Here is a 19,656-nt window from a genome sequence, read left to right as displayed (position 1 = left end):
GAGGGCAGATCCAGAGAGAAGTGGAAGCAGAGGGGGTGAAGGGGGTGGGGGGACGAAAACGAGATGCAGAGGAGAAGCGGAGAGGGACAGAGTGGGCACCGACGCGGGGAAGCCGGGCAAGGCCTGGGCCCTCGGCCGTGGCAGCCGTGGGGCCGCTCCTCTGCTCCAGCGGGTGCAGCCCGGCCCCTGCGCTCCCGGGCCCCTGCCCTCCCCACCCCTGCGCTCTCTGCCCCTGCCCTCCGGGCCCCGGCCCCCTGCCCTCCCCGCCCCTGCACTCCCAGTCCCCGGCGCTCCTGGCCCCCTGCCCTCCCCGCCCCTGCACTCTCTGCCCCAGCCATCCCGGCCCCCTGCCCTCCCCATCCCTGCACTCCCAGTCCCCTGAGCTCCCGACCCCCTGCTCTCCCAGACCCGCGCCTTCCCCGCCCACCCCGCGCTGCGCTCCCGGCCCCCGGCCGTCTCAGCCCCCTGCCCTCCCCTCCCCTGCGCTCCCGGCCCCCTGCCCTCCCCATCCCTGCACTCTCTGCCCCAGCCATCCCGGCCCCCTGCCCTCCCGGCGGCGGGCCCAGCGCTGCGAGGGCGGGCGCGGGCGGGGTGCGGGGGGGGGGCGAGGGAGGGGCTGCCGGTGGGAGGTGACCATGTGGTTCCAGCTCACTCTTTTTTTTTTTTCCCCCTCTCTCTCTTTCTTCACTTCTTTTTCTTTCCAAACAGGGAAAAGTGTTCCGCGGAGCGGTAGCGCCTTTCCGCCTGGCCCTTCCCTCCGCGACCCTGGTCCCCGCTCCCGTCCGGGCGCGAGCTGCGGGGCGAGCGCTGGAAGCCCCTCGGCGCCGGGGGCGCGGGCGGGGGCGCGGGGCGGGGGCGCGGGGCGGGGGCGCGGGGCGGGGGCGCGGGGCGGGGGCGCGGGGCGGGGGCGCGGGGCGGGCTCCCGCGCCGGCACATGGCCGCAGCCGCCCCGCGCGCTCCCCGAGGCGCGGCGCCCGGCTCGTCCGAGGTCCGTCGGCTGCGCCCGGCCGCCCCGGAGCCCCGCAGCGGCTGAGCGGGGCCGTGCCCGCGCCCGGGCGCCGGGATGCGCGTCCTGCTCGTCGTCCTGCTCTGGCGAGGTGAGTGCTCGGGGCGGGGGAGCCCCGCGGCGCGCCGACCCGGCTCCGAGCGGCGGTGCCCGCAGCCCCCCGGAGGGCGCTCCGCGGGCGCACATCTGGCGCGGGGGCCCGCCCAGTGGCCGGGGGCGCGCCTCGCACAGCTGGGCCCGGGGGCGGCCGCGGGCTGCGGCTGGTTCCCGGCGGAGTTTGGCCGCGAACGGTCCGAGGTGGAGGGCCTGGGCTTGGGCTTGGGCTGGGCGGGGGCGGGGGCGGGGGGTGGTTGGGGTTTGGTTTCGGGAGTATCTCTGGGGCAGGCGGGAGAATTGGGGGAGGGAGGAAGGTTTCTTCTGGAATTTCTGTGCCAGGTTCCTGGGGGTGGGGGGGGGAGCTTTTTTGTTTCAAACAGGCGCCTCGAGGGCTCAGATTAGAAACAGATGTGTTGGAGGGGAGGCGCAGGGGATGGAGGAAGAGGCGGAGGAGACGAAAGGTGGAGAGGGACAAGGCAGGACCAGGGAGATGCCCCGGCGAGGGCCAGAAGACCGGGAAGCCCAAGGGGTGGGGAGCTCGAGAGGAAAGAGGGGAGAAGGGGAATATGAAGCAGAAGCGCAGGACGGGGGAGATGGGGCTGCAGAGGGTCAGAAAGAAGGAAGAAAATGGAGTGCAAGGGAAGAAAGAGAGGTTCCGGGGCAGAGAGGAGAGCTCTCGGGGTGTCCACCTGGGTGTGAGAGAGGCCCTGCGGCACATTCTCACCTGGGCGGGAAGCAGGCAGGTTTGCAGGACAGGGCAGGACAGCAGTTGCACCAAGGATGTGTGTGGACAAGAACTGACAGGAGGACCCGGAGCATCCGAGGCCCGGGGGCCCTGGGGGCCTGGGGGGGGGGGCAGGAGAGCCCAACAAAAACCGTGACGGGCGTTGGACCCCGTGCGTGCGTGCCGGCTCCCCCCCACCCCAGGCCGAAAAGTTAGCCCCGGGTTCAGAAAACCCAGGAGCCCGCTGGGTGTAGTAGAGTGCACGCTGCCCAGGGCACCAGACCTCCTGACCACGAGTCCTGGTTTCCAGCTGCCCAGCTGGGTGATCACGGACAGCTCACCACCCAGGGCTTCGGTTTCCTTAGCTCGAAACAAGCAAATTAGATGGTTCCCAGATCCCTTGTAAGCTCTGACAGCCTAAAACACCAGGGGTGTGCGGGGGCCTGATGTCTAGAAAAATCCCCACACCAAAGTGAAGAAGCAAGTAAAAAGCCACCCTGAAGGGGACTTCTAGAGCTCGCTTTCTCTCTTTTGTTCTTAAGCTTACAAACTGACTAGGCCCCAAGCACGCCTTTCTAGGCCAGCCTCAGGTCAGCAGTCACCCGGGTGGATTAGCCTCAGCTGTCACTCAGGTGGGGCAGGTGGGCAGCCGCTACCTTCTCAGCTCCTTCAGATACTGGCCGAGTATTGCCAGACTGCCCCTGTGCACAGCTGGCATAGCTGGGTGGCACCTTTGTCACCTTTCCTGGCCTCCACCCCGCTGTGAATCACCAGATGTTCACTGGACTCAAAAGTTCAGAAACGCATCCCCCCCTTTACTAAAAACAGCTGGGATTCTTTAAGTACTTCTGCTGAGCACTTGATATGAACTGTCTTGTTGAGTCATTTCTCCCTCACGCCGGTCCTATTGGCTGCGCACTGTTGTTTGCCCCGTTGTACAGCTGAAGGAGTCAAGGTGTAAAGAGGTCAGGTAACTTGCTTGAGGCCATAAGCTCCTAATGAACAGAGATGGGATTTGAATGTAGGTTGTTTGCCTTGAGAGGGTGCTCGCTAAAGCGCCCCGTGTACAGCCTTCTGTCCCTACAGAAGGACTTAAAGGTGTTCCTTGGAGTGGCATCTGGTGTAGCCCTCTTCGCCAAGGGTGAGAGGTCAAGGTGAACCTGCCCTGAAGGAGGGGTCTGGGCAAGGGATAGAAAGCTCAGCGAAAGGAGTTTGAACCCCTGCTCTATACCAGGGATATAGTGGAAAGTGACAAGTGGAAAGTGACAAGTGACTTTGTCCCCCACGGTCAGTTGAAATCAACTGGCCGGCCTTGCTAATAGTCATCCTCTTGGTTCATGAGAAAGAGGAACTGGCGAGACAGCATCAAAAGATGTCATTGGAAAAAAAGATGTCATTGGTTCACCGTCCCTTCTTTACTGACTGCCTGCTGTGGGTGACCGTTCCTGTGGGGAGAAAACAAATCTGTTGGGCTGATAGTCTCTTATCATAGAAGCTGCCTCTCACGATTCCTTTGTTGATTCTGTCCTTATAAAATGAGAGCAAACGACAGGCGACAGGCCATGTGGAAGAGAAAAAGGAGAGCACAGACTTAGCATTCTGCGCAACTGGATGTTTGTCACTCACACCCACTATTCAGCTTTTGCCACATCTGTGTTCTTTGTCAGACATGCTCAGGCTCCTGCCATCCGAGTTCAAGTGAAAAGTCACAGAGTCCATAAGCTGAAGGATCCAGACAAGGGACAAGGCAGGAGACCTGAGGTGATGTTGGTGATCCAGAGATCACCCACGGAGGGAGAAACCCTGGAAGGGACCCCTCTATGCCTGACATTCCTTCCTGGGTTGGAAGGCCCCAGGGAAGCACTCCTGTGGGTGGGATGGACCTTATTTGCTGAGCGGTTTTGAGCCCTGGTATGCCTGGCACTCTAAGGAAGCCAGAAAGAAAAGCCTCAGAGTTGCCTGAATCCTAAAATCGGCTACTGGTCCCTTAAAGGGACAGTTCCAGGGCTGCTTATGATCGCTGCTGGCATGATCTCTGGCCTCTTTTTTTTTTTTTTTCTTTCTAGAGAATGCACAGTGCTGAAGGGGAGTTGGGAGGGCTCAGTGTTCATAATCTGAGCAAGGGTGGACCCGTTGACCTCATGCTTTCTGGACCTGCCAGTGAATGAAATCAAATGCCACACCTCTCTGATGTGAATGAACTGAGAAATGTTCTGAGCTCCATGGAGGAGAGAGAAGGGATACTTCACAGGCTCCCCCGGCCCCAGCCCCTCCTCTTACCCCTTGCCTTCTCCCCCCACCACCCCACCTTGATGCTCAGGTCCTCATTTCACCTTAAGATCTCACTTGGACTTCTATGATGGCCACTATATTGGCCTCCTGCCTGAACCCCCTTTTCTACCCTGGACTTTAGAATCTGGCAAACTCTCTGGGTTCTTGTTCTGACTCTCTTGTCCCTAAAACACAGGTAAGGAGATCTTTCATTTAAAATTTCTATGATTCTAAAAAATAAGTTAAAAAATAAATAAATACAATTTCTATAATTCTATGACCTTAGTCTCTTCCTTCATAAACCTTTGGAAATCTCCATTGTTTATGACATTGAGTACAAACACTTCATTCTCCTGTTAAAGATGCTACAGTGTCATTCACAACTCTGTTCCTCCCACTCCAGGCAACTCTGCAGGGAATTGAGATTCTTTCCTGTGCCCTAAACATGCCCCGTGTTTCCTTCCGTTTCTATGCTTCGGTTTATGATAGTCTCTCCACCAAAGATGCCCTCTTACTCTCCACCCTGAAGATCGAAATCATGCTCACACTCCAGATCTCACCCCAAATACCACTTCCTCCATATGCCTATGCACGATTTCCCCCAATCAGGATATACTTTCCTTCTTTTGAGTCACAGTAGCCTTTCTGTTACGTGGCTTTGCGTGATGGTGATCCAAATGCTCATCTAATGGCCCAGTGAGAGCCTAAGCTCCATGCAGACAGGGTAGTGTCTCATTCATCTGTGTGCCACTTTCAGTACCTTGCATAGACTCAAAGCTGTGGGCCAATTGTTAAGATACTCAGATTTTTTAAACATTTGGAACACTTAAGGTCAAGAGGCAAAGGATTAGGAGGATTGCTACTCTATGGAATGACGCAACTGTAAGGATCCCAGTTGTGGGTTGTTGTTTTTTTTTTAAGATTTATTTATTTACTTGAGAGAGAGTGCACTAGTGGGAGGGGCAGAGGGAGAGGGAGAGGGACTCTCAGGCACACTCCGTGCTGAGTGTGGTGCCTTACATGGGGCTTGATCTCATAATGCTGAGATCACAACCGGAGCCAAAACCAAGAGATGGATGTTCAGCCAACTGTACCACTCAGATGCTCCACACATAGCCTGGTTTTAACTCAACTTCCTTTTGGGCTTTCTTGTCCATTTATACAAACAGGACCAGTACCTTTTAAAAAAATTATATATAGAACATCACATGCACAGGGACCAGATAATATATTTGTTACACAAACTTATTTTGTTATAGGAAGGACATTAGTACCAGATTCACGATAGATTTCTTCATTGAAATTTCTACCAGGGTGGGAAGGAGCTTTGTTTCCCAGAAAATGAATTTGAGGAAGGCTTGACTGCATGGTCCGTTGGTCTGTAGTTCAATGACAGGTCTCAGTAGGATTCCATGCCCTGCCTTCATCTTCCCACATTAATGATGATGGCCATAACAATGATACATTCCTCCAGTAGGCTCCTGTCTTGTCTCATCCTATTTTTGTCTTGTACTCAGCTGGGCAGTATATACATGAGTGTATTTCATGAATGTACCTAATGGTAATGAACTAGATAGACATTTTTAAAAGGTGGAGCCAAAGATTGTCAGAACTGGGGAGAAGCTAAGAGACTGTCTAAAAATGGAAAGTTCTTCTTTTTTTAAATTTTATTTATTTATTTATGCATGAGCATGAACGGGGTACGGACAGGTGGCAAAGGGAAAAACAGACTGTCCACTGAAAAGGGATACCGATGTGGGGCTTGATCCCAGGACCCCGGGATCATGACCTGAGCTGAAGGCAGATGCTTAACTGACTGAACCACCCAGGCATCCCTAAAAATCAAAGATTCTTAAAATTTGGAATCTCAGACCCCACTGAGAATTTGATGAAAACCACAAAACTGCTTAGAAAAAGACACATACGTTGCATTTTGTCGAAACTTCTGGGGACCTCCTGATGCCCTTCCTATCAAGTGAATCCTTGATCTAAACCTATCCCCCCACCTTTTTTTTTTTGAATATTTTATTTATTCATGAGAGACATAGAGAGAGAGAGAGAGGCAGAGAAATGGGCAGAGGGAGAAGCAGGCTCCATGCAGGGAGCCCGATGTGGAACTTGATCCTGAAACTCCAGGATCACGCCCTGAGCCAAAGGCAGATGCTCAACTGGTGAGCCACCCAGGCATCCCAAAACCTATCCCTTTTTTTTATGATGAAGAAACCAAAGTTCAGAGAGACTTGGCTAAAGTTAAACAGCTAGGTTCATAGAAGGGCCATGACTAGAATCCAAATTCCATAATTTGTCCTATCTCACATTCTTGAACTAGAAAAGTCTCTCCTTCCTTTTCAGCTCGTGTAGTCAAACTTCAAGATCACAATTGCTCTTCAGATGCTTCAGTTAAATGAGCTAAATGCTGAATAATTGGCATTGGTTTTTATGTTGAGAAATTGCCTGAAAAATAGGGCAGATGTCGTAACATTTCAAGTTAGCCATCCTAAGTGGAAATCCTGGAAACTTCTACAGTGTCTTGTAGAATGTCTGCTGTATTCTGGAAAAAGGATTATACCCAAAGTTCCAAAGGGGTGTGTGTGTGTGTGTGTGTGTGTGATAAGGAATAGAATGGGAAACCAATAGCTCTAGCTACTTCATAATTTTGCTAGGTTATTCTGGGAAAGTCCTACCACTCTGAGCTTCAGTTTCTTTTTTTTAAGATTTTATTTATTTGTTCATGAGAGACACACAGAGAGAGGCAGAGGCACAGGCAGAGGGAGGAGCAGGCTTCATGCGGGGAGCCTGATGTGGAACTCGATTCCAGGACCCCAGGATCACACCTTGAGCCGAGGGCAGACACTCAACCGCTGAGCCACCCAGGTGTCCCATGAGCCTCAATTTCTTTTGCTGTAAAATGAGATTATTAGATTAAGGTTATCTCAGTTTCCTTATACCACTAACATTGTCTGATTTTTTTTTTAAATTCTGAGAATTTGCTGGTTGGTCTAGATGTGGTAGTGTTTAGGAACATGTGGGTAAGCATGGCAGTATCTGATTCTTTTCAGGCACTGTCCACTCATGGCAATTGGTTGCATATGATTATAAATCTAGAGGGGCCAGCTACCTAATGTGAAGAGAGCAGTAGTAGGACTGTACTGTAGCACTGTTAGCCAGGGAGCATCATTTCAGGTCATGGTAGATGGTCAGCGACCTATTTCCCAAGTTTAGTAACTGAAATATTCACCTAAAGGACCTCATCCTAAGCAGAGTTACCTATAAAACAGGCCCAAGCATGGACACCTGGCTAGACTTCTGGGTAGAGGGTCTAATGAAGCTATTTGCAAATGTTAAGCATTTCCCTCAATTTTTAAAATTAAGGCATAATTCACAGATAATAAGGTGTGCCTATTAAGTGTGTGGTTTAATGGGTTCCTTGCATGGTTTGAACTTTTGGTTGGGTTTTGAAATATGAATTGGGTATTATTAGGTTACTTATAGTATCTGAGAGAGGATTATATGAGTAGGATTATTATGACAGTAGAATTCATGTCTAACATTTGTACAGGGTTCAGCAATTTACAAAGTATATTAACATACTTTACCTCATCTTTAAATCACTCTTTGAGGGTAAATATCATTGTTATGCCATTTTTCAGATGAATAAACTGAGGCTTAGAGAAACCGAGTAAGTGTCTCAAGATTACCCTGTTAGTAAACAGCTAAGCCAGGACACAAACCTAGCACCTCGGATTCCAAAGACCATCTGCTTTTCGCTTACCAGGAGGGACATAGTTCTTCTGAAATCAAGGCTTCTGTGTTACCAAGAAGCAGAGGCTTTGTATATAGGATGCCAAACAATAAATCCCACAGTGGAAAATTCAGTGAGAACATTTATCACCTACCCCCTTTCTGCTATCTCATTCAAATGGTTCATCTGGTTTGTTTGGGTTAAGGATTCCTGCATCTATCCTTACAGGGATTACTAGCTCTTCTGATTAATCAGAAGGCTCTGGTAGTAATCAAGGTTATTGTGGACACCTTGCCCTGCTGGGGGGGTTAGGTTCATTAGCTATCCTAATTAGTATACCATCCTGAGCCCGTGGGTGGTGATGGTGTAGGTTTGGGTATGATTGCCCTTTATGTTGCTCTTGTAGTTAAATTCCTGTTTCCACCAGTTTTGACTCCTTTGCTCCCCCCTCCCCAAAAAAAAGAATGCAGACTGTACCCCTCAAAAAAAAATCTAGTTATCTGAACTTCCTAACTGTCTGGATTCTGGAAAAACCAAAGTTTATTTCCTTTGGCACCATATAGACCAAAGTGGGAAGGAATGCTGAACTCAAACAACCTTTATTTTGTTAGTGACAGTCAGCCGGGTCGCTGGGTGTCTAGCGTCAGCCAGAGTCTGGCGGTGATAAGATTGAAGGCTGCTTCGTTTCAGTAGAAATCGGGGGAGAAAGTGGTTTCCTTTGTGCCTACGGGGAAGGGGAAAGGGGGCAGCCATCCTCAGAATGGGTCCCCAGTCAGTGGGGAATATGGGGGAGGCTTTTCTGAAGCGAGGCCGCAAGGGGGATCTGGAGAGGTCAGGTCAGAAAAGCAACAGGAGAGAAGAAGGAAGAACTAGAAATGGCAGAGAATGAAGAGCCAAGCCAAACCATGGAGCTCTTGGCCTTCACCGAGCAGCTTCTCCGAGCTCATGCTGCCTCATGGATGGCATCGGCTGCTCCTTGGCCTCCCTTCCACATTTACACAATTTTGACTTCCTCCACAGGCTCTCACAAAACAGTTGTGGAAGGGAGGCTCCTTGTCTGCTTCAGGCCCCGTACTAGGCTCCCAGGTCACACGAAAGGTGCCATTTCTACCATCTCAGAACTCAGCCCAGTGGGGGTGACGTGTGCCTGAACAAGGAATTACAGATAAATGAAAGTGCTAGTAGCATCCAGGAAAGTACCAAGATTTCTAGGAGTCCCAAGGAGGAAGGAACTTAGTTTTGAGCTGTCTTGTGGAAATAGGGTATTTCTTCTCTGTGGGTCTTCAGGGACTGGGCCTGATATTCTTGCGTCCCTCACGGCACTTGCACATCGTGAGGCTGGTGCTAAATAAACAGCTGGTGGCTTGCTGGCTCACCCCCCATCATCATCAGAAAGGATATTTAAGCGGTGTGTGTCCTTGGCATTCAGCCAGGTGCTTCCTGGAGGGATTGAACCTCCTAATGTCCTTGCCTTTTGAAAATTATGGTCTCTTTCTTTATCACCACCTGCCAACGACATAGCTACCTCTGCTTCTGCATCCCTCCGGGGATGTTAAAAAAAAAAAAAAAAAAAAAGAAAGAAAGAAAGAAAAAGGGAAAGATATATCGATGAATTTGAATCTCTTAATTTAGAATGGTAGTCTGCTCACCCAGGGTTGTTATTGGTATTTGTCTACATGGAGAGCAAATGGGATCAAGCCAAGAAGGACTTTATTGTTCCAAAAGAAATCCATTGTATTGAGCAGAGACTCGGCCCCGCCGTCGTCTTCCTTTTCTTGGCGGGAGGGCGGGGAAATCAAATCTTGGAGGGGGAAATTGCTTTGTGACTTCATTGTTTAAATTTAGGCTTGGGTTGGTCGGCATCGTTCAGACTTGGAGCAATGAGCCTCTAACCCAGCCTCTGTCACTTTTCATTACTTCCAGTGACAGTTCCAATTATTTCCAATCATTCTTCAAGGGAAGAGCAGGGGAGGCTTCTGTGGGGACCAGCAGTGGAGCAACTTCTGTAGGGGCCCGGGCCCCGGGGCCCTGAGACCCCAGCGTGGAAGTGCCAAGATGCCACTTGGGGATCACGTGACCTGCCCCCGTCCTGCCCCTGCTTTTCTCCCCAGTCCCTGCATCTGACACCAATGGCATAGGTTTGTTGCGACAATGAACGAGGTAATGCATATAAAGGATCTCAACGCCCTGCCTGGCACAGAGTAAACGAATGGCTGTGGTTAGGACCCCGGCTGTCCCTGCTGGGGATTGGGACAACGTGGGGATCTTCTGTCTCAAGTCAGCGGTCACCAGGCCAGCCAGGCCAGCCTTGGGAGCTTCAGCCACGACCGCTCCTCCACCCTGCACACAGGTTCCTAGATGTCCTTCGGGGAATGTCGCCCTGCTCCGGGGCCCTAAGAGGTGCACAGAACCCACCTGAGCCCCGACTGGCTGCCTGCTGCTGGTCTGGGAGGGGGACGTTTTGTGTGGCTTGGCTCTGGGCAAGAGGTGCCCTCCTTACCCTGCTGGGCAGACAGTCTGCAGGCCGCTGGGACCGGTGCCGCAGTGTGCACGCCTTTCCCAGGCCCTGCCCTCCCTGCCACACGCTCCCGAAAGCCCGTGCCAACCCCGGGCTGCCCCGGCCAGGCAAGCACCCCATGCCCCATTGCTGCTTTCGGTGCTGGGTCATGTTTTATTGAGCATCTATTGTGTCCTCGGCATCGCGGAGGGACTTTCCTACGAGTGATTTCTTGTATCCTCATAATAACCCGGGAGGCAGGAATGACCCCATTCTTCAGAATGTGGAGACTTAAGAGGTCAGAGGTTCTGTCCTATGTTCCATCTGCCTCCTGCCTCTGCACTGATCTGGGGAAGATGGGAGCGCAGAGACAGGCGGGTGGCACCCAGGCGAGTGGCGACGCACAGGCGGGACACCACTTGGGGACCCAGGTGCGCCCTGCCTTTGAGTGTCTTTGAGGACGTGGCCTTAGAAGGAGGTGTAAGTCCCTGCATTTTCCACTTTTCAGGCAGTCATTTGTCCCAACCAAAATTAGACTGCAGTGTGCCCAACACCCACATTCAAGACGTGTTGAGTTCTATTTCCTTTTTAAATTTGGGAGGACAGGAAAACCTCAAGGTGAGAAGGAAAATGTCTGTTTTTTCCACTGACCCGAACAGCAGAGAGGGTGACATCCCTCCTCATTAAACAGGGCGAAGCCGAGTGTCCCAGATTTCTGCAGACCTAGAATTCCTGCTCAGAATGATCCTGGGGCCAGGCAGGTAGAGTCTGGGTTTCCAGCCGGGGCCTGCTCTCCATCTGCTTCCCTCTGGTGGAGTTCCATGCCCCGGCTGCTCCGGCCAAGAGCCACGACGACGTGCGGCAGCCTCCCGCCTTCCCCTCTCCACCCGCAAAGGAGGAGCGGAGGAAACGGGGCCACCTCTCCGCAGCCACCCTCTCTGCTCCACTGCCTCTCACTCCCTGTGCCTGGAGTCCTGCAGCTTCCCAGGCCCTGAGCAATCCAGCGACAGTCCCTCCCATGCCTGCCACCTTAGCCTGACCTTCCCCTCACTCTTTCTCTCTCATTTTGGGCCTGGTGTGTCCTGCTCTCAGATCTGGCATGGAACGACCGAGAGGCACAGAGAGAGAGAGAGAGAGAGAGAGAGAGAGAGAAAGTTATAGAGAGATGAGACAGAGGGAGAGCCAGAAAGAGAAACACAGAGATAGACGCAGAGAGAAGGACAGAAGGAGAAAGAGAGACGAACAGAGCCAGGCAGAGACATAGAAAGACAAAAAGGACACAGAGAAACAGAGATGGGCAAAGACAGAGAGACACAGAGACACACACACACACACACACACAGAGAAAGACGACACAAGTGTGCACTCTGTAAAGCTCATCTTTGGTGTGCACTTTCCCTTTCTGTCCTGCATCCCACATGCCCACATTCACACCCACACTCTCTGCAAAGAAGCCTCCCTGAAAGGGGGGTGCTTTGCCCCCCTTTCGGCACCCGCTTACCTTTTTTTTTTTTTTTCTGCCTACCTTTTAAGACCACAGGCTGCACCATCGTGTCATCCGCAAAGGCTCCCCTGATGGTCCCAGGCAGAGAGCGCGGCCCCCCCTCTGGAATCCCATGGCACCTTGTTGCTCCTGTTGCAATAGCTAGGCCACATCATGCAATGGTCTGGGGTTCTCTGTCGGTGCCGTGGGACTGCGAGCAGGGGATAGTATCGTACTGTCTGTGATACCAAGCCCAGGGGCTGGCACTCAGTAGGTACTTGGAAAAACAGGTGAATGAGTGAACAAACTTAGGAATGAAAAAGTTAATGAATGTAAAATGAAGCTTATAAAAGTAAAGATGTGAACTTTTCCCAGAGTACCTGGGAAAGGATTTTATTTTATTTTTTTAAGGATTTTATTATTTATTCATGAGAGACACCAAGAGAGACAGAGGCAGAGGCAGAGGGAGAGGTAGGCTCCCTTCGGGGAGCCCGATGTGGGACTCAATCCCAGGACCCTGGGATCATGACCTGAGAGGAAGGCCGATGCTCAACCCCTGAAGCCAACCATGTGCCCCTCCTAGGGTATCTGTAATGAGGATTCTTTATCATCAAAAAGACCCCAGTGAGTGCTTGCTTTGGCAGCACACAGACTAAAAAACACCCCAACGAGGAAGTGGTCATCGTGGGCAGGGAACAGAAGATGGTGGAAGTGTTTGCAGGTAGAGTGGCCTCGAAGTCCTACCCCCTGGGAGGCTGACCAGGACCACACTGAGCTGCTCCCTGGAGGGCCTACACCCTCTCTCTAAGGGGATGGTGAGAGATGCACGGTGAGCAGGTCCACAGGTGGGAGGTGGCAAGACACCCTGAAAACCCTCTGCTTTACATCTCGTGGTGGGGAGCCTGTAGTTGTTCAGGCCTTCTACACTTTGGTGATTTATTTTCCATGTACTGTAATAATTTGGGGAACACGTGGCTTTTCCTTCCAGCATAATCTGAACTTTTAGCTTCATTAGCGGAGAAAGCCAACCCAGCCATGCTGACCGGCTCATTTCCTGGCCCTTTCTAGGCCCTCTGGGGGTCAATGGCTCTTTCTGGGGCACATAGAGTTGAAAGTCCTCCTTTGCTTTCCTTTCTCCTCTATCTTGGTGGATTTACCCCACGCGTCACTAGCCAGCGTGGTATCTATCACTGAGGCATGGCGAGCAGAAGAAACACAAGTCAGTCAATGATCACAGAAAGCACTGGTGGGATTTTAAAGATATTTTTATTTCATTTGTTTTGTTTTGTTGTAACTTAATTTTATTTTATTTCCAGGCTTAGTGCTTTCACATGTTAGCTCTCCATGACGGCGTCATGAGGCAGGTAGTGTCAGCCTCCATTTTATAGAAAAGGATCAGAGGTTAAGGAGTTTTCCCTAGTTAGTAGCAGAACCAGAACAAGAAACCAGTTCTCCTGGCCCCCCAATCATTGCCCGTCCCACTCCTCCACAGGCCTGGGAGCTCCAGCATCCCACAGCACTCAGCGGTCCTCTTCACTGCTCCCGCCCTGTCCTTGGTTGTCCGCTAGCCACCAAAGCTCACCGAGTGTGCAGAGTGGAACATCGTTGCCAGATATGGCTATTTACTCTGGGAAGGTTTACGATTTAATATGTATGGTGACCAACCATCCTGATTTGTCCAAGACTGAGGGGTTTCTCAGGACTCAGAGTGCAGGATTTTTAGCACCAAACCATGAAGGTTCTGAGAAAGCCGGTCTACTGGTCAACCATCTCACTACTCAGAGTCTGGTGCTCAGACTAGCAGCAGTGTTCTCTCAGGGGGCTGGTTAGACAGGCAGCGTCTCAGGCCCCACCCCAGACCCACTGGACCGGATTCTGTAAAACCTGCCCAAGATCCCCACAGAACATTAGAAACGTCTAAGACACTGTAGAGGGACGCCTGGGTGGCTCAGCGGTTTGGCGCCTGCCTTTGGCCACGGACCCGGGATCAAGTCCCACATCGGGCTCCCTGCTCGGAGCCTGCTTCTCTCTCTCTCCCTCTGCCTATCTCTCTCTCTATCTCTCATGAATAAATAAAATCTTAAAAGAAAAAAATAAGACACTGTAGAGCAGGACCTAAGGCGCCTTTGACAGGGGTTGGGGAAATGGAAGGTTCGCACCTGAGTTACCTGCCCTGGGAAAAGCTTGGCCGTAACCTCAGGTGATGTGTGTTGACACCCAGACAGGTGTATAGGCCGAGGAAGGAAGGAGTCAGGAGTCCCACGTGTGACCCACTTGGGGTGAAAGGCTAGACTTGGCCTAAGCTCTTCTGTGTGAGATGCTGATGTTCTTACACAGGCTCTGAAGTTTCCTGGACTTGTCCTCCCTCTGACTGGGGAGAGGCTGGCACTGTCAGGAGGAAGGCAGCACATTTAGCAGAGCGCACGCATGGGCAGCAGCAGGCTCTGCTCCTGGGGCGGGGGACTCAGACACCTGAAATAAAAGCACAGGGCCGGGCAGCTGGGTGGCTCAGTGGTTTAGCGCCCAGGGTGTGATCCTGGAGACCCGGATCGAGTCCCACATCGGGCTCCCTGCATGGAGCCTGCTTGTCTCTCTGCCTGTGTCTCTGCCTCTCTCTCTGTGTCTCTCATAAATAAATACAATTAAAAAAAAAAAAAAAAAGCACAGGGCCATGGCACATAACAGAGCCACATGTGGCAAATAGCAGACTCCGGGGAGTTATTTCCTGAAGGAATAAGGATGCTGTAAAAGCAGAATTCTGAGCCCGTGTGTTTGTTTCCCTGTTTGGTATCTGGCTCCTCGTCTCCAGAGCTGAACACAGCTTCGCAAACGAGAAGTGATTGAATCTGTTCACTCCAGGAGAGGAGGTGGTGGCCAGCTGCGCATCCGTCTCAACAGCTTCCCTAGACCTTGGCTTTTCTCAAAGGAAGCTTGAGTCAAAGCCATGGTTCAAGTCCTTTTCGTGATGGTGGTGGCCTGGTATCTTCTGTGACCTTTGTGCTCTCGAATCTGACTGGCTGACGTTAAAATCCCAGGCACCAGGTAGGGAAAGATGTTTGTCTTTCTGGGCTGCCAGAGTGGCCTCAGATTCCAAGAAGCATAACCCACATTTGTCAACTTTCTCTCTATTCCAAGCCACACGCCCAATAGAGACTTGGAAATAAGAGCAGCCCCAGGGACAGAGTGACAGGCGGGCCTGGAGATGAATGTGTTCATCCGTTCAGTTAGAGCTGTTTCAGCCAAAGCTGATTTCTGGCTGTGATATTAATCCCACCCTGACACCAAGAAAACAAACCATCACTTCTCTTATAATAGGGAGAGATGTCTCTGACCTAGGCTGATTGGGTTCGGAACCATTTCTTCTGTGCATGTTGTTTTCCCTGGGATTTCAGAAGGGCTTGGTTGTGGGTGGATTTTAGAGAGGATACAGGGCCCCTGGTTGGCTCAGTGATTGAGCATCTGCCTTCGGCTGAGGTTGTGATCCCGGGGTCCTGGGATCAAGTCCCTCATCCGGCTCCCCACATGGAGCCTGGTTCTCCCTCTGCCTGTGTCTCTGCCTCTCTCTGTGTCTCTCATGAACAAATAAATAAAACCTTAAAAAAAATAAAGAGGATACAGATTTCCATTATGGAGCAAGCCTTGTGTGCTTGGTTTTGTGGGTGTAGGTGGACCTGAACATGACCCAAGACCCCTCTCATCAAAGTCTTGTGGAGGCGGGGACCAGAGTGCCAGAGAAAGGAAACTGGTGAAAGATGTGGGTCAGGACGTAATCAAATGCCATAATGTAAATGTTTGGTGCAGAAGTGCTTGCTCCCGGAAGTGAATGGGAGTTTTGGAAAAGGATAGTCATTAAGGTGCGAGGTCTTCTGCCCACAGTGGAACAGAAATGTGCCCAATGTGAGTTGAATACACAGTGGCTTGAAGGCGCTGCCTCTGGGGCTGGGGATGGCAGGAGGCTGGACAGATAGACTGGGGCAGAGGGGGGCGGGGTGCAGGGGGAAGGACACGCCATGGGAGGCAGAGACCAACATGAAATAGCTGTTCTGTCTCTGGAGAGAACACACATTCTTGGCTTACAGGCCAATTTGGGGGCCTTCCTCAGGTGGTGTTGAGAAGTGACCTTGAGTAACCCACTCTCTGGGCCTTGGTTCTCTCCCTGCAAGGGGCGGGGGGTGATGTTAATAGAGAGTTTCTGGGTCCTTCCAGCTCTGCAGATGGAGGGCTCTGTGCATTCCTCCGTGGGAGGCTGCAGCCCCAAGTGATTGGTGTTGTTCTCACCTGCGCCCCTCAGCCCGGGAGCCCCTAGGCTTCCTCCTGCTGGTCTGGCTGGGCCCCTGCTGCTTTCCCTTGCCCTAGAATGGACCCCACACAGCCTGACCCTGCCCGGGCCTCTGTTCCCAAAGTCGCTGCAGGCTCAAGCTCTTTGCATTTGTTCTCCCCTCCCCCAGGGATGCTCTTTCCCCTGATTTTTGCAAGGCCGGCTCCTTGCCTTCCAGGTTTCAGGGCAAATATGGCCTCAGTGAAGTGTTTCCTGAGCCCCACCCGCCTCCCTGGTCCAACCAGAGCTCTGCCTGCCAGCTCTCACGTTACCCTGTTATATTTTCTCCCTCACATTTATCACAGTCTGAAAGATTCTTTTTACCTCCGTTCATGCACTTGACTGTTCATTTCTACCAGAGTCTGGGTTTTGCCTGTGTCCTTGACTTCTGTATCCTCAGCCCTAAGAACAGAGCTAGATGCTCAGTACAGGTGCGACGAACAAACACGTGTGCCCTTTCCTGTAGGACCTGGCTGGCGACAGAGAAAGTTTATAGATGCCAGAAGTCATTGAGGAGCTCCTGTTGTGTGCAGAGATCATCGTATACATTATCGTCACTCTACTGACGATGGGGGTCTATGGGGGCCCCATCTTACGGAGGAGAACATGGGACGCTACAGAGGTCAAGCTCTTGGCGAAGGCTGTAGAGCTAGCACGCCATGAGGTTAGGATTTGGCCCTGGGCAGTCTGACTGTCAGGCTGGTGCCATAAATTAAGTACCATTCAAAGCCGCTAAACCAGTGTTTCTCAGACTTCCAGGTGCTTATGAACCACTTGGGGATCTTGTTAAAATCCAACTCTGATTTAGTTGATCTGGTGGCGGGGCGGGGTTGGGGAGAGTGGTGGACTCAGATCCTGTTTCCAAGTTCCCAGCCAGCGCTGCTGGTCCGGGGAAAATGCCGCTCAGGAAGGAAGGGGGAGAGATAGAGGGAGAGAACCAGGCTTGCAGAGATTAGGTGGGTTTCGTTAGACCCTATGGATAGTTAATGGCCGAGCTGGGACTCCAGCCCAGTGTCCCCACTGCTAGCCCCAGGCCCTTCTGGCAGCTCACCAGTCCCAGGCATCTGGAAGGGTGTACGTCTTCAAAGACTGTTTGCAGGCATGTGGCCACCCGAATTAGAGACTGCAAAGGCGGGGGGGTGGGTGCATGATCCTGGCCTCTGGCCCAGCGGGTCATGGCCAGGTTGGTTGCCACTGGCCTTCCCATGACAGGCCATGACAGTTCTTCCTTCGAGAGACAAGAATGGTTCTCTCAGAGCTTCTAAACTTCCTCCTAACACGGCCTTGACGTGTGATCTCCAGCACACCCCCTACCACTCCCTCTGCTTCACGGGGCAAAAATAGTGCCCTTACCTCAGATTTACCACATTCCCTCAGGATGCCAAAGGGTTTGGCATGATAGCAGCTTTTAGAAGGAGCATCAGCTCATTCGTGCAACCTCCACCCATCCCCACCCTTCCCTGTTCCTTTCTTCCTGACACATAAGATTAAATGAAAACTTGTTGAAAACGTTGACATCTGTCTGTTCCACCCTCCACCCAGCAGAAATCCCCTTCTGGAAGATGATCATCTGTCCTTCATTGGAGCGAACAACAGGAAGCTCAATACTTACAAATGCTTCCAATCTGAGAGACCTCTTACCGTTGGGAAGGACTTTCTACTCTGAGCTGGAGTCAGCCTTCCTGGAAACTGCCCCCAACCAAGGCTGCAAAGATTAGTAACCGCCACAATCGCCTTGCAAGTGAAGGGGCCTCCACTTTATAAAGTGATGTTTTAAAAGTATTTATCAGTGATGGCCACTGTGCTAGACATTTTCTTTCTTTTTTTTTTTTTTTAAGATTTTATGCATTTTTTTGAGAGGGAGCAAGAGAGAGCAATCACACAAGTAGGATGAGATGCAGAGGGAGAAGCAGACTCTGCTGAGCGGGGAGCCTGACACAGGGGCTTGATCTCAGGACCCTGGGATCATAACCCAAGCCGAAGGCAGACACTTAACCACCCAGGTGCCCCAGTGCTAGACATTTTCATATACGTGTCACCTGATGCACTACTCACAACCACACCTGAAGTGCATAGTATCAATCTCTACTTTACAAATATGGAAACTGTGCTTGGAGGGAGGGGTTTAAGTGACTAATCCCAGTACACAGCCAGTAAGTTGCAGAGACAATGTCCTTTCTAGCACATTGGAGCCATACATCCTCCTCCTACCCCTAAAGTCCTGTTAATAGCTGATAGAAGTCTTTTCACGTATGTCTCCCCTCCTGGTCTGCTCTTTCTGAAACAAGCCCTCCAGTTTCCTTGAACTGTTTTCTCTAGTTATCATAATAGTAGGACCAACCATCCTTAACTGAAGTCATGACATGTGCCAGGTACCCAACACGTAGATTGAATTAATCAGAGCCCTAAGCTATCTCCGTTTTATAGATGTACGAGATGCCGGAACCCAGAGAAGTAATTTTTTCAATGTCACTCAATTAGTAAGTGACAGCAAGCTAGGATTTGAGCCTGGGTCTCCTAGACTGTGAAAATGACGGAAGAGGTGGGGGTAAAGGGCTGTAATGAAGACACCGGGAATCTGAATGAGAAATGACATGAATTTGGCTGTTCTCCCATCGTAACTATCTGTATTGTGTTGGCACGCTTGGCCTCCCCTATAGACTAACTTAGCTAAACAGGGCCCTTCAGCAGGGAACCTGATCTGTGCAGGAAAGTGGGGTCTGGAGGTATTGAAGGCATTGCTCTGGGGAGGGTTTTTTTTTTTTTTTTCAAGATTTTATTTATTTATTTATTAGAGAGTGTGCAAGGGAGAGGGCTGCGGGAGAGGCAGAGAGAAACTCTCAAGCAGACTACATTGAGTGTTGAGTGCAAAGCTGAATGCAGGGCTCGATCCCATGACCCTGAGATCATGACCTGAGCTAAAATCAAGAGTCAGATGCTCAACTGACCTAGCTATCCAGGCGCTCCTCTGGGGAGGTTATTTGACATCAATCCTAAGTACTTAGAAAAAAAACAGCCTCAATTATTGAGATATACCAGACATAATAAATTGCTCATAAAGTATGCAGTTTATTTTTTTTTAAGATTTTATTTTATTTATTCATGAGAGACATAGAGAGAGAGGCAGAGACATAGGCAGAGGGAGAAGCAGACTGCTAAGCAAGGAGCCCAATGCGGGACTCAATCCCAGGACCCTGGGATCACCACCTGAGCTGAAGGCAGATGTTCAACCACTGAGCCACCCAGATGCCCTAAAGTATACAGTTTATTATGTTTTGGCATATGTATATGCCCATGAAACCATAACCATAATCAAGATATCTTTTAAAGATTTATTTATTCATGAGAGACACAGAGAGAGAGGCAGAGACACAGGCAGAGGCAGAGAGAGAAGCAGGCTTTCTGCAAGGAGCCCAATGCAAGACTCGATTCTGGATCCCGTGAGCTGAAGGCAGATACTCAACCACTGAGCCTCCCAGTCATCCCAAGATATTTTAAAATACATGTCATAAATCCAAA

At 51.3% G+C, this 19,656-nt stretch overlaps 1 protein-coding gene across 1 annotated transcript in view; it reads left to right on the top strand.

Annotated features, from left to right (window-relative positions):
- The first annotated feature begins 956 nt into the window (after positions 1-956).
- Positions 957-19,656, top strand: part of CLMP (CXADR like cell adhesion molecule) — a 96,343-nt gene continuing 77,643 nt past the window's right edge. Inside the window, 1 exon segment of the mRNA XM_077893922.1 lies at positions 957-1,097. Within this exon segment, the coding sequence (XP_077750048.1) occupies positions 1,064-1,097 (34 nt within the window). The 5' untranslated portion in view covers positions 957-1,063.

The sequence above is a fragment of the Canis aureus genome, chromosome 3 (assembly GCF_053574225.1).
Source record: "Canis aureus isolate CA01 chromosome 3, VMU_Caureus_v.1.0, whole genome shotgun sequence".
Lineage (NCBI taxonomy): Eukaryota > Metazoa > Chordata > Mammalia > Carnivora > Canidae > Canis > Canis aureus.
This window is presented reverse-complemented; position numbering and strand designations above follow the sequence as displayed.